A 16315-nucleotide genomic window follows, 5' to 3' on the forward strand; every position below is an offset into this window, starting at 1 on the left:
TGGGCGTGGCTTAGTGGGCATGGCAGGGGTACTGCAGGATACTGCAAAATTTCCATTCCCACCTCACTCTGGGGCCAGCCAGAGGCATTTACCAGTTCTCTGAATTACTCAAAATTTCCGCTACCAGTTCTCCAGAACCTGTCAGAACCTGCTGGATTTCACCCCCCCCCTTTTTTATTTGTATTTATATCCCGCCCTTCTCCGAAGACTCAGGGTGGCTTACACTGTGTCAAGCAATTGTCTTCATCCATTTGTATATTAGAATAGAATAGAGTAAAATAGGATTTTATTGGCCAAGTGTGATTGGACATACAAGGAATTTGTCTTGGTGCATATGCTCTCAGTGTACATAAAAGAAAAGATACCTTCATCAAGGTACAACATTTACAACACAATTGATGATCAATATATCAATATAAATCATAAGGATTGCCAGCAACAAGTTATAGTCATATTATATACAAAGTCAACTTGTATTGCCCCCCCCCAACAATCTGGGTCCTCATTTTACCTACCTTATAAAGGATGGAAGGCTGAGTCAACCTTGGGCCTGGTGGGGCTTGAACCTGCAGTAATTGCAAGCAGCTGCTGTTAATAACAGACTGTCTTACCAGTCTGAGCCACAGAGGCCCACCCCTGCTTTACAACCATTCGTTCAGTGACGTTCAAAGCTACGACACTGAAAAATGGGATTGGTGGATGGTTGCAGCATCCAAAATTTGGACACTTAGCAACTGGCATGTGTATTTATGACAACTGCAGCATCTTTGGTAAAGGGATTGGCATTTCTGACCTTCCCAGCCAGCTGTTGATAAGCAAAATCAGTGGAGGAAACCAGATTCGCTTAATGACCACAATCCGCTTAATATCACCAGGGATTTGCCTAACTGGCAAAAATCAGGCGTGACTCACTTAAAGACTGCCTTGCTTAGCAGCAGAAATGCTGGTCCCATTTGCAGTCATAAGTCAAGGGCTACACGATTATTCCTGCCATTCCCCAAGTAGAATTTGGCAGGTTGCAATTTTTTTTTTCCCTATCTCCCTGGGCCAAAGGATGATCGTGCAATATTAATAATAGTACAATCAATATATAAAGCACTTTACAACATCGCAAAACCAAAACGTCCAGGCCTGGGCTTTGTAGAAACCGCAGTCTAAATTTAGATGTTTGGGCAGAAGAGAATCTAAAGTCACAGTAAAGGTAAAAGTAAAGGTTCCCCCTCGCACATATGTGCTAGTCGTTCCCGACTCTAAGGGGCGGTGCTCATCTCCGTTTCAAAGCCGAAGAGCCGGCGCTGTCCGAAGACGTCTCCGTGGTCATGTGGCCGGCATGACTCAACGCCAAAGGCGCACGGAACGCTGTTCCCTTCCCACCAAAGGTGATCCCTATTATTTCTACTAGCATTTTTTACCTGCTTTCAAACTGCTAGGTTGGCAGAAGCTGGAACAAGTAACGGGAGCTCACCCTATGACGCAGCACTAGGGATTCGAACCGCTGAACTGCCAACCTTTCGATCGACAAGTTCAGCATCATAGCCACTGAACCACCGCATCCCTGTGAAAGTCACAGAAGAACAACGTAATTATATACCGTATGAAAATTTCCTTCTCGCCCCTATAGCAATAGCACCTTTCTATACAGGTAGTCCTCGACTCGCGACCACAACTGAGCCCCAAATTTAGGTCGCCAAGTGAGAAATTTGTTAAGTGAGTTTTGTCCCATTTTGCGGCTTTTCTTGTCTCGTCGGTTAAGTGAATCGCTGCACTTGTTAAATTGATAACATGGTGGTGAATCTGCCTTCCTCGTTGACTTGGCTCGTCAGAAGGTCGTAAAAGGGGATCGCATGACCCCGGGATACCGCAAAGGTCATAAATGCGAGTCAGTTGCCGAAGATCTGGATTTTGATCACATGATCATGGGGATGGCTGCAACGGTCGTAAGTTTGAAAAATGGTCGTAAGTCGCTTTTTTCAGTGCTGTTGTAACTTTGAATGGTCAATAAATGAAGTCAAGGAGTGCCTGTATTTTGTTCGTCTTCTCTCAACCCTCTTATTTTTGTAAGAAACTGAACATCCATTCTCACTAGGTAAAGGGAAAGGTTCCCCTCGCACATACGTGCTAGTCGTTCCCGACTCTAGGGGGCGGTGCTCATCTCCGTTTCAAAGCCAAAGAGCCAGCGCTGTCCAAAGACGTCTCCGAGGTCACGTGGTCGGCATGACTCAACGCCAAAGGCGCAGGAAACGCTGTTCCCTTCCCACCAAAAGTGGTCCCTACTTTTCTACTTGCATTTTTTACCTGCTTTCGAACGGCTAGGTTGGCAGAAGCTGGGAAGTCACGGGAGCTCACCCCGTTACGCAGCACTAGGAATTCGAACCGCTGAACTGCCGACCTTTCGATCGACAAGCTCAGCATCTTAAGCCACTGAGCCACCGCGTCCCTTTTCCATTCTCACTGGGTACACACAATTAGACTATTTTGGGTGTTTCTTCACTCATTATGCCTCTTCCTAAAATCACTTTCTCTCAACCCAACATACGTCGCAGGGTTGTTGTTGGGCAGAAGAGGAGGCAGGAGTATTAGTATCAGCCCTGAAGCGAGCCTGGGTGAGGCCATCTTTGAGGCTTCATGATTGCCACAAGGCAGAGGGGGAGAAAGGGAGGAGGAAAATTAGATAGCTCGGCTTTGCCGTCAAAATAAAAAGTTTTCTTGTGGGAACCAAGATCGTTCCAAAGGGTGGCTGAGAAGAGGAGGAGTGGAGTAACCAGGCAACCTGCCAGCACCACTATTGGACAACGTGACCAATGATTTGGGAGGAAGGGGGAACTTTCGATTTTTAATTAGGTGAAAACCGCGGGAACTTTCAGAGTCGGTTTTCACCAGTTGTGTCAGTATGATGTATCCAATAAATTGTTCTTTCAGGAATCTATCTTCCTCAAAGTTCTGCTTTCAATGGGTGCATTACTTGGAACACTGACGTACCGTATGTTCCCAAATTTGACTTGATGGATCGAACGAAAAAGAGTGGGGGAAAAAAAAATCTAATAATAATTTCCTACATGGTGTCCACGGAGTGGGAGCAGTCAAAAACCCGTTTGTCATCACAGCACAATAGAAGCGCCTCCTCTGATTACTGTATAGGTCAGGAGTCAGCAACCTGCGGCTCTGGAGCCGCATGTGGCTCTTTTATCTCTCTGCTGCGGCTCCTTGTTGCCGGTCGGTTCCACAAGTGATAGGACTTTCGGTTAGGACAGGTAGAGGAAACAGGACACCGTGCTAGGTGGAGACTCTATGGTGGGGGAACCGCGCTTCCGGTCAGCACAGGAAAAAGGATGCCACGCTAGGAGGAGACTCTATGGTGGGGGAATTGGACTTTTGGTTGGCTCCAGAATTGAATGGGGAGCTTTGTGGCTCTTTGAGTGTTTAAGATTGGCAACCCCTGGTATAGGTCATAAATAGCCTTAGAGAAGTCTGTCGTACCTTCGAACAGTCACTAAGCAACCAGCTATAAGTCGAGGACCACACTGGCTGAGTTCACACAATACAAGCCAACCACATTCCTATTTGGTCAAGTGTATGTACCGGGTTAATACAATCCAGGTATCCTCAACTTACGACCACAGTTGAGCCCAAAATTTATGTTGCTGAGCGAGACATTTGTTAAGTGAGTTTTGCCCCATTTTACAACCTAAATGAACTGTTGTAAGTCAAGGACTGTGTAGAAAAAATGGTACCAGTCAGATGGATTTTTTTTTTCAGATTTTTGAAAATTCTTATTTTTCTAAATGCAACGTTGACCTCTTTCTTCCTTCTTTTTCCCTTGCGTTGTTGCATTGCTCTCGCAAGTTTTTCCCAGGTATGTTTTATTTTGCATTTTCCCCTCCCTGTGTAAGCCGCTAAGAATTGTTTGGATTGTGACAGGCCTAGAGATGCATTTGATAAATAAATTAAATATTCCTTCCACAAAAAAGAACATTGCAGTCACCCAAGACAGATGCTCATTCTTGGCTGCGTTCTCGAACAGACAGAGACAATATGCCCAGGAACACAATTTGAGCCATCAGAGATTTATAGCAAGAGTACAAAAATTTATTCCCATATTTTACAAACCGAAGGCAGCTGCTGCAGAATATATTACATGTGCACACAATATAGCTCGGTAATATGAAACAAGAAACCTATACGATAAAAGCTCCCGTTCGAAAATGTAACTTACCCGAATAAATCTGAGCCGATACGCTAAATTCAAATCGCACCAGCCAGAGGAAAAGAAAAATCAATGGCTGTACATGAAAACAAGAAACAAGATCTCCAAAAAGTTTAAATATATTCATTTTAGGATTCCCCCCCCCTCCCCCAATTTGGGGAAGAGAAAGAATCAGGATTTATTACGACGATGCTGTAATGTTCAAGCATCAAAAATTCTCATCAGTTTGCTTCTGATTTCAGCAGAACTGCAAACTAGCTTTTTAACCATATCTTAGTTGCGTGTAATGAATTTTCCTGCTACTGCAATTCATGGGATATCCCCGTAGGTGGGCTTCGCATAATTTAACAACCGTTTCGCTTAGTGCAGAACCGAAAATGTGAGCTTGCACGCGGCTTCGAACACATGGCGATTTCATGCGCGCGGCTTCTATCATACCTCGGGCAGCCGCGGTGAATACAGCGGACAAGGCACGGAAATCAACTGGGCTGCATGGGCGGAGTGAGCGAGGCAGATAGGACGGGATAGCGCCGGAACTGGTGGTTGGGCCCAGCCGGTGGTTGGAACTACCGGTTTTCTCGAACCGGTCTGACCCAGCAACAGCCCACCTCTGGATACATCACAAGAAACCCCAGGGACAAGTGAAGGTAAACTAATTTGGATTTATATAGATAGTTCTCTGTATGACCGGTTGCTTAGTGACCATTTGAAATTATGACAAAACTCCCTGGGAGTATACTTGCAAATCTGATTCGAAGTTCTGACAGCTGTGCCCTCTGCTGTCATGCGGTCATAATTCAAGTCATAATTCAATAACTCACATCTATGGCTGTTTGCAACATTCTGATGTCACCTAGCTGCGTTTTATGACGGTTTTGACCAAGCTTACTTAGTTTTTGGGCTAAACTAGCTCATAGCAAACCATGCTTAATGACCGCCACAGAAATGATCATAAAATCAATCCCGATTTACGATTGTTGCAGTTATGACCAAGATGGGTGGGCTGCATTACAGTCATAATTCGAGGACTACCTATATAGTTCAGACATGACTTCAGAAACACTGGGGTTTGAGGGGTCCCTAGTGCTCTCTGAGCTTGCTTGTTTTCTTGTAGACGTTTCGTTACCCAACTAGGTAACGTCATCAGTGCTGATAAGGAGTGCTGTTTGCTGTCAGTGTATATTGCTTGTCTCTGTGGGTAGGGGGTGGTCTTAGAGATTCTTTGTGTTGTGTCTCGTCCGATCTCACCACAGCCGGGGCCTTCTTATGCTTCCGAACACGGAGGAATGTCCTAGTATGCCTCCCGGCCCCAGCCCTGGCTCCATGCCCAGACAGGCTGAAGAGGAGGAAGTATCTCCAGCCCCCAGCCCTGGCTCCATGCCCAGGCAAACGGAGCAACTAGACCCCTCCCCCTCCTCCACAGCATGTGAGCCTGAGGGAGATCAATTGCCAACAGCTGCAGACTGGAGTGACCCTCGCGTCAGAAGACTTGATAGACGGAGGCAACAGAAGGAAGGGAGGGGCAGGCCTGGATAAGTGCTGAGTCATGGAGCCACACTCCATGGCCTATATAAAGGACCTGTTTTCTGGCATTCTCTGAGTCAGGCTGTTGTGTCTTGCCCGCGCTCACAGCAGCCGGGGCCTTCTTATCTGCTCCCGAACACGGAGGAATGTATGTCTCCCGTTCCCAGTCCTGGCTCCATGCCCAGACAAGCTGAAGAGGAGGGGGCACCTCCCGGTCCCAGCCCTGGCTCCATGCCCAAGCAGGCTGCAGAGGAGGGAGCATCCCCCGGCCCCAGCCCTGGCTCCATGCCCAGGCAAACGAAGCAACTAGAACCCTCCCCCTCCCCCACAGCATGTGAGCCTGAGGGAGGTCAATTACCAACAGCTGCCAACTGGAGTGATCCTCGCGTCAGAAGACTTGATAGACGGAGGCAACAGAAGGAAGGGAGGGGCAGGCCTGGATAAGTGCTGAGTCATGGAGCCACACCCCATGGCCTATATAAAGGACCTGCTTTCTGGCATTCTCTGAGTCAGGCAAAGTCTAAACATATCTTGCTGAAGTCACTTTCTGGTCTCCTGCCTGCTCTGAGGACTTTGCTAGGACTTTGGGCAGAGCTGCAGAGGCACGCCTGATTCGGATTTCCCTGACCTGGCCGTCAGCGGAGGAGTGGGACACGACACTTTGGTTGGGGTGTTTACTGATGGCTCTTTGGCACTTTCTTGATTCAAGATCAGTAAACAGCCTAACCCAAGAATCTCTACAACCGCCCTCACTCACACAGACAGGCAAGGCACCAGGATATAAGCTGACAGCAAGCACCACTCCTTACTAGCATTGATGATGTTACCTAGTTGGGTAATGAAACGTCTGCAAGAAAAGAAGCAAGCTCAGAGAGCACCAAGGACCCCTCGTGTCAACCCTGAGTTACAAATATTCTCCTTTATTGGTACACTGGAGTTCGGGACCAGTGCAATCGAAACAACCTCACCTGCCTCTTAGCAACCAACCTAGAGTGTCAGATGTAATACCGATCCCTCAAATGGAGCCTGCAAGGGACGATGGTCTCTTCCCGAGCAGAAATTCTCACAAATTCCAACTAACAGCTACAGCCCTCAACGCTGCCTCATTTCTACGGATTGTCATTATATCATCTTCATTTTTAACGACCCCACAATCCCTTGCGGGGTGGAGAGTGTTTTAATGGCCGGATGCCCTTCCTGTCGCCAATGTGGAGTTTTGTTCAGCAGTTAATTTCTCAGTGTGCCCAGTAATGACTGATTGTTGTCATTATATAGGTAAAGGTAAAGGTTCCCCTCGCACATGTGTGCTAGTCATTCCCGACTCTAGGGGGCAGTGCTCGTCTCCGTTTCAAAGCCGAAGAGCCAGCGCTGTCCGAAGACGTCTCCGTGGTCATGTGGCCGGCATGACTCAACGCCAAAGGCACACGGAACGTTGTTCCCTTTCTTCCCACCAAAGGTGGTCCCTATTATTTCTACTTGCATTTTTTTACCTGCTTTTGAACCACTAGATTGGCAGAAGCTGGGACAAGTAACGGGAGCTCACCCCGTTACGTGGCGCTAGGGATTCGAACCGCTGAACTGCTGACCTTTCGAACAACAAGCTCAGCATCTTGGCCACTGAGTCACCACATCCCTTGCGTCATTATATACCAGATTGTATTTATTCCCCTACAGGGATAAAGTGATTCTTCAAACTTTTGTGGATCATCTATTTTTCCTCCTGGTTAGGTCTAACCTCTTTCCCAAATGCGAATAATCCCAATAGGAATCAGATTGATGGCAACGGCGGCAGCGTTGACAGTCCTAGCTAAAGTCCTTCGCAGAATTGCTGGATCCTTGCATTCTTTGCTGCTTCCTCTCCAGGTACCGAGCACGAGCATCTCTGATCGATTGCTCGTCGTTCCGTTTCTCCATCTTCCTGGCAGGTTCACCTGGTGCCTTTTCTGAAGACAAAAGATCAGAATTCAAAATGATGAAAGAGCAGGACTCTCCCCCACCCCGTCATCTCCTCCTATCAGAGCCGCCAAATACGCTTAAGCTTCGCATTCGCTAGCTGTTAGTCTGCCATCTACAGGGGAGGGAGCGGGACGGGAAGGGGGAAGGCGGCTACCAACTCATCGTACCTCTCAGAGACACCGTCTCAAGATCAAAGCTCTGAGAATGGAATGCAACGGCTCACCAACCAGCCCGCCGTTGACAAGATGTTCCCAAAACAATTTTTCCCCCAATATAATTGGATGATAAGGGACCAAGGAAGAAGAGGAACCGGATTGGGAAAATTTAACTGGCAAACTTTGGCGTGCGAACGTCAGTTCTGGCTTTGCTAATACTGCAATCCACTTGGCTTTTAGTAGAAATACACCTTTCACTTCAAATGGAGTCGAGGGTCTTTCTTAGCTAAGGGACCAAGTCGGGGCAGGTCTGACACCTCCTGTCTCAACACCTTAACCTAGACATGGATGACCTTCTGAATGTCCCACCACTTTGAAGCTCACCGTTCTGTCTTTTGAGGTCTTCCTTCCTCCTCCAATTAGCCATTTCTTCCTCTGTCACGTTCTCCCGGGCCATGCTGCTCAGCTCATAAGCGTCGATCTGGTGAAGCCGAGGAAGCAGATCCTGCACCCAGGCGTAGCGAATTGGACACGCCGTCCTTAAGTAAATCTTGGAGGTCACTACAACATCATGGAAGAGGATCCAGTCCAGCTGGTCTTCCTGATCATAGAGCTAAAGACGGTCCAGGGATTTAGGTAGAACATAGAACGAAAGGGTTGGAAGGGACCTTGAAGGTCTTCTAGCCCAGCCCCTGACCAACATCTGAAAGGGTTTCATTCTTCTGTGGACCAACCCACTTGGAGGGAGTCAGCTTGGAGACCCCTGAACAGGAATGTTCCTAGTAGAACAGTATGGGGGAACAATAGTCCCTTTATAACTTGTGGACTTCAACTCCCAGAATTCCCACGCTGGCTCAGGAATTCTGGGAGTTGAAGTCCACAAATCATAAAGGGACCGTCGTTCCCCATCCCTGTATTAGAAGAACCAATAACACTGCAATATCTTGTTGCAGAATGATGCCACTGCTCTACTCTTAGTCCCCACCTCAAACCCTAAGCAACTGAACTAGCCTCAGGAAAGTCAGAAATGCAAAGATTCTGCTCACGAAACTTTTCTCACTAGGTCTTTAGAACAAAATCTCCGCCACTCAACAATAATTAACCAGAAGAGGCAACTTACAGCAGATGATGGATGAATATAGGCCACACTGCCATGGCCGTCCATGGTGCGAAAAGACTTCCCTGAAGACCTGGAATTAAAGCCGAAGAAAAGGGAAGGAAGAGGGGAGTGGTGCGGTGGCTTAGAGATGGAGCTCTCGCCTCACAACCAGGAAGCTGCGAGTTTGACCCTAGGTAGAGACGCTGGTGGCTCAGTGGCTAAAATGCTGAGCTTGTTGATCGGAAGGTCGGCAGTTCAGCGGTTCGAATCCCTAGTGCTGCCGTGTAACGGGGTGAGCTCCTGTTACTTGTCCCAGCTTCTGCCAACCTAGCAGTTCGAAAGCACGTAAAAAATGCAAGTAGAAAAAATAGGGACCACCTTTGGTGGGAAGGTAACAGCGTTCCGTGCGCCTTTGGCGTTGAGTCATGCCGGCCACATGACCACGGAGACGTCTTTGGACAGCACTGGCTCTTCGGCTTTGAAACAGAGATGAGCACCGCCCCCTAGAGTCGGGAACGACTAACACATATGTGCGAGGGGAACCTTTACCTTTAGAGGCAGATATTTCTGTCTGGACACAATGAGAATCTATCTGCCGAACAAAACTCTACACTGCCGACAGGAAGGGCATCTGGCCAGTAAACCCTCTGCTAGCTCCATTCAGTTGCCCAGACTCCACCCCGCCAGGGATTATGGAATCATTAAAAGATGATGAAAAGGGGAGGAGGAGGAATTTGCTTTGCCCCGATGCCCCGATGTTTCCTCAAATTCCCCAAGGACTCCAGTTAGGGAAAATCGCAAAAGCTCCTTGCAACTCAGCAGCAAAAATTACGATCCAAAGGCTGCGAGGTTTGGGCATCGCTGTCTGCCCTACACCGACTTCACCCTCCTCCATCCCTCCCCGAATGGAAGGCCTTACCTCCGGGCCACGTTGGCAAAATAACCTGCGCAGAGACACCTCCTTAGGATCTCGTTTCGGGAACCGTCATAGTCTTCCTTTGGGAAGTCTGGCAGCTGGAGAACAAAATTCCACAGAGAAATGTTCTTTGTGGTTAAAGAAAACTATTTTGTTTAAGTCTTTTCTTTTTTTCTTTGTTGAGTGCAATTTTATAAAAAATCATGACAATCATTTTAATTTTAGTATATTCTTTACTATGGACTTTAAAAAATAGAATTATAGGTAATCCTCAATTTATGCTCAGAATTGGGACCAGAATTTCCAGTATCAAGAAAGGCAGTTGTTAAGCGACTTACAACCGAATTAACAACCATTTTTGCCCGGTTACTAAACATATCATTGCAGTTGTTTAGTGAATATGTGGTTGTTAAGTGAATCCGGCTCCCCCCACTGCTTGTCAGAAGCCAGCTGGGAAAGTTGCAAATGGCAATCGCATGACCCTGGGACGCTACAACCGTCATAAATACATGCCAGTTGCCAAGCACCTGGATTCTGATCACGTGACCGTGGAGAGGCTGCGACAGTCATAAGGGTGAGGACGGGTGATAAGTCATTTTTTTTCAGTGCTGTTGTAACTTCCAAGGGCTACAAAATGAATGGCTGTACATTGAGGACGATCTACTGTAAACTGGATTGTGGTGAATAATAAAACAGAGCAGAGCCAATGGATGCATAGATGACCTCAGGTACACGGAAGATGACAGACTGATGGAGATCTCAGAAGATGAAAGTTAATGTCAGACGGGGAAATCGAGGAGGAATGGGTGGACAGGTGATGATAGCTAGCTAGCGAGAGAGAGAGAAAGAGAGAGAGAGAGAGAGACAGACAGACAGATATAACTGGATGATAGAGATAGATGGATAGATCAGATGGAACTACCTACCTACCTACCTACATATCTCTCTCTCTCTCTCTCTCTCTCATCTTAGATGCATGTATGTATGTATGTATGTATATATGCATACAGTGGATAGAGATAGATAGATGATAGATAGATAATGGATGGATATGATAGATAATAGATAGAAAAAAAGAAAGATGGTAGGTAGGTAGATGATAGATAGATAGATAGATAGATAGATAGATAGATAGATAGATAGATAGATAGATAGATAGATAGATAATAGCTAGCTAGCTATTTATTTATTTTATTTATTTAATTTTGTCATAACAATATACACAAGCATAACACAAAAGATTATATAATATATAAACATATATATGAGGAGAAACAAGGTAGTATAAACATATATATATATATATATGGGAAGAAACAATAGGACAGGAACGGTAGGCACGTTTGTGCTCTTATGCACGCCCCTTAAGCTAGATGATAGGTAGATGACGGATGGATGGATAGATAGGTTATAGATAAGATAGATAATAGGTAGATGACAGACAGACAGACAGATATAGATTCAGGGGTGAAATCCAGCAGGTTCTGGTAGGTTCTGGAGAACCGGCAGCGGAAATTTTGAGCAGTTTGGAGAACTGGCAAATACCACCTCTGGCTGGCCCCAGAGTGGCATGGGAATGGAGATTTTGCAGTATCCTTCCCCTGCCACGCCCACCAAGCCACACCACACCCACCAAGCCACGTCCACAGAACCGGTAGTAAAAAAAATTGGATTTCACCACTGTATAGATCAGTGGTAGTCAACCTGGTCTCTACCGCCCACTAGTGGGCATTCCAGCTTTCATGGTGGGCGGTAAGGGTTTTTTCCGATACTGAAGCACTTTCCTTTTTTTAAATTTAATTGACTTTTTAAAAAATTTTCATAGCATTATTTAAAAACATTTTCATTAGGTTTTCATAAAATTCCCCGTGACAATTTAAATTTCTGAAAATATACTATTTGTATCGCCCGCACATAAGTTTAGTTCACGTTACGTAAGTGAAATTAAGTGCGACCGCAAACAAAACAGCCTCATCCCAGAATAGCTCGCGCATCTCCGCCCACACCGCCCAGCTATAACAGACAAGCAGAGCTGGTAGCCGGCGCCCACCCACCCCCCAAAAAAACCCCAATCCATGATGCGCGAGAGGCATGCGCAGCCGATGATACACTTTATAAATCACCATTACTGTGGAACCGGTGGGCAGTTAGAAAATTTTGCTACTAACAGAGATACAAAAGTGGGCAGTAGGTATAAAAAGGTTGACTACCCCTGGCATAGATTGATGACATCAGATGATCTTAGAAGGAAGAGATGGACAGATAAATCTTCCAACGGTATTAGATGGTCTCAGATTGACAGAAGATCGAAACAAGCAAGAAATGATCCAGGATCCACTGGCAAGCTTTGATCTACCTGTTTCAGCCTGTCGATGATTTCACGGAGCTGTCTTTCTACGCTGAATGCCAGCTTCACAGCTCTCCAATGGACCCAGTTTTCTTGACACCAAACAGAAGGAGACTCGCTGGAGAAAAAAGCATAAAGACAGGAAAAGAAGTAAAATTATACTGTTTCCCACCCAGTAGAAAATGCATAGGTTGCGTTTTGCTGTAGCCCGGAGCCCAGAAGGAGCAGACTGTCGTTTTTGACAAGGCACAGTGGTGAAGAGCTAGCAGGCGCCAAACCAATATCAACATCTCAGATTAAAAACTCTCAAATTAAAGATGAATGGTTTAAAAAGGTTTAAATCTCAAGAAGTGGCGTATTCTTAAAGTGGCCCATTCTCTGGAGGCATATTTTGATGCCTCCATTTTCAAACTCAGTAGGTTTCTTGGAAGATTTGGGCATTTTGTGAAAAAAATATGTATTCTAAAATATATTATTGTGCCCTCAATAGCAAAGTAAAACCCAGAAGTAAAGATTTACAATAAACCTTATTGGTTTGGTTTATTGTCCAGAAGGTCAGGAATTAATATTCAAAATCTTGGATGCTGAATACAAAAAATCGAGTATTACTTAATGAATTTATTAAGGTGGAATCTGTAAGAGTTGTTTAATTTTTTTTAAAAAGAGAAAGATATAATGGTTCTTTTTCTCACCATCACCACCCAAAAAAAATTGACCTTGAAATATTCCAAATATCCATACATCCCAGTGGTGAAATCCGAACCGTTTGCTAGCTGCTAATGCGCGCCGTGCGCCAAATGCACACTGCATGCGCATGAGCAGTGCGCACCAAACACGTGCTGTGCGCACGCACACACATGCGCAGTACATGCCAAAAGGCGGCTTGGGAAGGTAAGTAGAACAGCAAGCGGGGGGGGGGGGGATCAGCTGTCCTGCACGATTTAGCTTTGCTAGAAAGCAGATTTCCTGCTTTCTAGCAAAGCTAAACCCTGCGGCACAGCTGATCATCGGAAATACCCGTACAAACTGGTGGCTATCGGTTCGCCCGAACCAGTAGCTTTTTAAACTGCTGGTTCAACCGAACTGGTATCTTTTTAACTACAAGTTTCCCTGAACCGGTAGTTTTTATCACTACCAGTTTTCCTGAACTGGAGCGAACCTGTAGCATTTCACTCCGAATGCATCCATATTACTGACATTCCCATTTTGTCCTCAGCCTCAGAGATCTTATTCATATATCTGTATTTTCATTTATATTTCTGTATTCTCATGTTCATACATCTCAGCTTTCAAGGCACTTGAAAATATTAATAATCTGTTGCTTAAAAATGGTGTGCCATGACAACCTGAACAAAGCGTACAGTTATAACTTCCAGCTCATCCAGTTTTCCACTTTTTTTGGGGGGGGGGGAGGAGGCAAATTTCCCACCATTATTTATCCCCATGAAAAATCCTCTACTACTGTTGTGGTCCGCCAGCAGCCTGTGGACATGGCAACAGAGTCGGACAGCGATGAGGCTGAGATGAGGCCAGGGCCGTTGGGGAGTGAGGTGCTCCAGAGCCTCCAGAGACTGATAGTAGTGAGGCAGAGGAACAGGAGGAGCCTGTCCCTAATGCACGCATGAAAAGAGCTGCCAGAAGGAAAGAGCGGCTCAAGCAAAAAGGACAACTCAGGAGTAGGGCCAAGAGATGATTGGCTCCCTCCCATAAGGCTTAAAAGACCAGCAATAGTGTTTGGGCTTTGCCAGAAAACAACCTTGGTTGCTTGGTCTTCTGCTTCGTCTACGTCTTGCATTTATTTTTGTGACTTCTGAACGTTTGCCAAGAAAGGCCTTTGGCAGTTGGCTTAATTGGACCAAGGTTTGTGATAGGTCTGAGGAATTTGTGTTGGGAGGAATTTGCTTTAATTTAGTTGAACTATGCTGGGAATGAAGTAATTCTCAGCTGTTCGAATAAAGTTTGTTTGTTTTTTCACGGACTGAGTTTCCTACTACCTACTTGGGCCTGGGTCACAACAACTACCAGCTTTCCACCACTCAGTACAGTATTTTTACAAACTTAGCAGCTTTCAGAGGTGAGGACTTCAATTCCCAGAATTCCCCTGCCAGTCGTGCTGGTTGAGGTATTCTGGGAGAGGAAGTCCACCCATTTGGCTGAAAAATACACATCAACGTATCTTAAAATATGCTGGCTGGAGAATTCCCGGAGTGGAAATCCACCCATCCAGTGGTGGTATTTAACTGGTTCAGACCGGTTCGGGCGAACCAGTAGTGTCAACCTGCAGGTGGGCCCACCCACCCGCCCCGGCACTATGCCATCCTATTTAGCCACGTTTTCTAAGCCATGTGCATGCAGGCAAACCATGCAGAGGCGCGTGCAAAGCGCAAGCGCGGAAGGCCGCGTTCACATTTTTGGTGTGCGGCGAACCGGTAGTAAAATTATGTGAAACCCTCCCCTGCACCCATCTCAAAGCAAGCTGGCTGGGGAATTCTGAGTGCGGAAATCCACCAGGCTAGAGAATTCTGGGAGATGAAGTCCACACACCTTAAAGTTGCCAAGCTTGACAAATACTGACGGATATAATTTTCCCGATAAGCTGATATGTGTTCCCCAACTCTACCTCTGCTCTTTTTGCTATCAACAGGTTTTCTTAAAACTCTAGAGCAGGAATGTCCAACCTTTGGGAACTTTGAGACCGGTGGACTTCACCTCCCAGAATTCAACTCTCTGCCATGTTGGGATTCTGGGATTGGAAGTCACCGGTCTCAAAGTTCCCAAAGTTAGACCACCCTTGTTCTACACATTTGCAGGACCTTGCTGCCAAACAGCCTTGAGTGTCTTCCCAGCACAAAATATCCCAGTTTTGCATTCAGCTTATTCTCCGAAGACTATCCGGCTACCTTGCTTTGCATTGCTCAAAGATATTCAGGAGAGTGGTAAAGTCATTGCTTCCTCCCATTTGTAGAGAGAGCTGCTGGTGCCGTAGCTCAGCTTCCTTCTGCTTCTGTTCCTGCCCTAAGGAATACGGAAATTGAAATCATTTTTTTTTCTTTTGTCCTTCGAAAAGCAGACACACCGTCATTCAAGAAACACTGGACGGACTGCTAGCTTTTTTTAATGAACTGTCTACAGAAGATACCATTAGCCAACTTAGCCACTTGAACAAAAATAATGGATGTTATCGAGATCAGTGGCCTCCAACTTTTTGGGCACTCTTCCATGGAGAGAGGTTTTTCTATGGACCGGAAGGGGTGTGGTTTCGCACGTGGTCTGCATCCCACGAATGGGGCATTGCTTGTTTGCGTGGCCCAGTTTCTGGCATGCCCAGTGCCAGGCCACGGACCAAGCGTTGGGGACCCCCGATCTAGACCTCAAAATCAGATCCTCCAAAAGGCCGATTTTGATTTGATCACCGGTAAAAATGCTTCAGAGGCTGTGTGAGCTGCCATGCGCTCTGAAACACGTTTCTAAACCGAATCTCAATGTTTTCAAATTCTCAATCACAACCTGGTGTATATTTAGAAAACCAGTTTACACACTCCTTTTTCACCCAGATTTTCTCTGTAATTGTGATGCAATGGAGCCAGTTTGTAGATGCAGCGACACCAATTTTATACCATCATATTTAAGGTTGGGTTTTGGACAGAGATCTCCCTCCCTCCTTTCCTTCACTCTCTTTTTGTTTTTCCTTCCTTCCTTCCTTCCTTTTCTTTCCCTCCCTCCTTCCCCTTCCTTTCCTTCCTTCCTTCCTTTTCTTTCTTTCCTTCCTTCCTCCCTCCTTTCTTTCGCTCTCTTTTTGTTCTTTTCCTTCCTCTTTCCTTCCTTCCTTCCTTCCTTCCTTCCTTCCTCCTTCCTTCCTTTCTTTCCTCCCTCCTTCCTTCCTTCCGTCCTTCCTTTTCTTTCCCTCCCTCCCTCCCTCTCTTTCCTCTTTCTTTCCTTCCTTCCTTTCTTCCTTCCTCTTTCCTTCCTTCCTTCCTCTTTCTTTCCTTCCTTCCTTCCTCCCTCCTCCCTCCTTCCTTCCTTCCTTCCTTCCTTCCTTTCTTTCCTCCTCCTCCTCTCTCTTTCCTCTTTCTTTCCTTCCTTCCTTTCTTCCTTCCTCTTTCCTTCCTTCCTT

The 16315-nt window shown here is 46.1% G+C and overlaps 1 protein-coding gene across 5 annotated transcripts in view; it reads right to left on the reverse strand.

Annotated features, from left to right (window-relative positions):
* DHX40 (DEAH-box helicase 40) overlaps positions 1–16315 on the reverse strand; it is a 51461-nt gene that overhangs the window by 2527 nt on the left and 32619 nt on the right. The window contains exons 12-17 of one of the 5 annotated variants that reach the window (XM_058164129.1): positions 15102–15216; positions 12211–12319; positions 9858–9952; positions 8960–9029; positions 8224–8452; positions 4052–7671 (exon numbers count right to left, since the gene is read on the reverse strand). In XM_058164129.1, coding sequence (XP_058020112.1) covers positions 7532–7671; positions 8224–8452; positions 8960–9029; positions 9858–9952; positions 12211–12319; positions 15102–15216 — 758 coding nt within the window. In that variant the 3' untranslated portion in view covers positions 4052–7531. Of the gene's footprint in view, positions 1–269; positions 1556–4051; positions 7672–8223; positions 8453–8959; positions 9030–9857; positions 9953–12210; positions 12320–15101; positions 15217–16315 lie in introns of those variants that run through there. The other 4 variants (XM_058164128.1, XR_009152814.1, XR_009152815.1 and 1 more) reach the window with 4 other exon arrangements.

The sequence above is a fragment of the Ahaetulla prasina genome, chromosome 1 (assembly GCF_028640845.1).
Source record: "Ahaetulla prasina isolate Xishuangbanna chromosome 1, ASM2864084v1, whole genome shotgun sequence".
In the NCBI taxonomy this organism is placed as follows: Eukaryota; Metazoa; Chordata; class Lepidosauria; order Squamata; family Colubridae; genus Ahaetulla; species Ahaetulla prasina.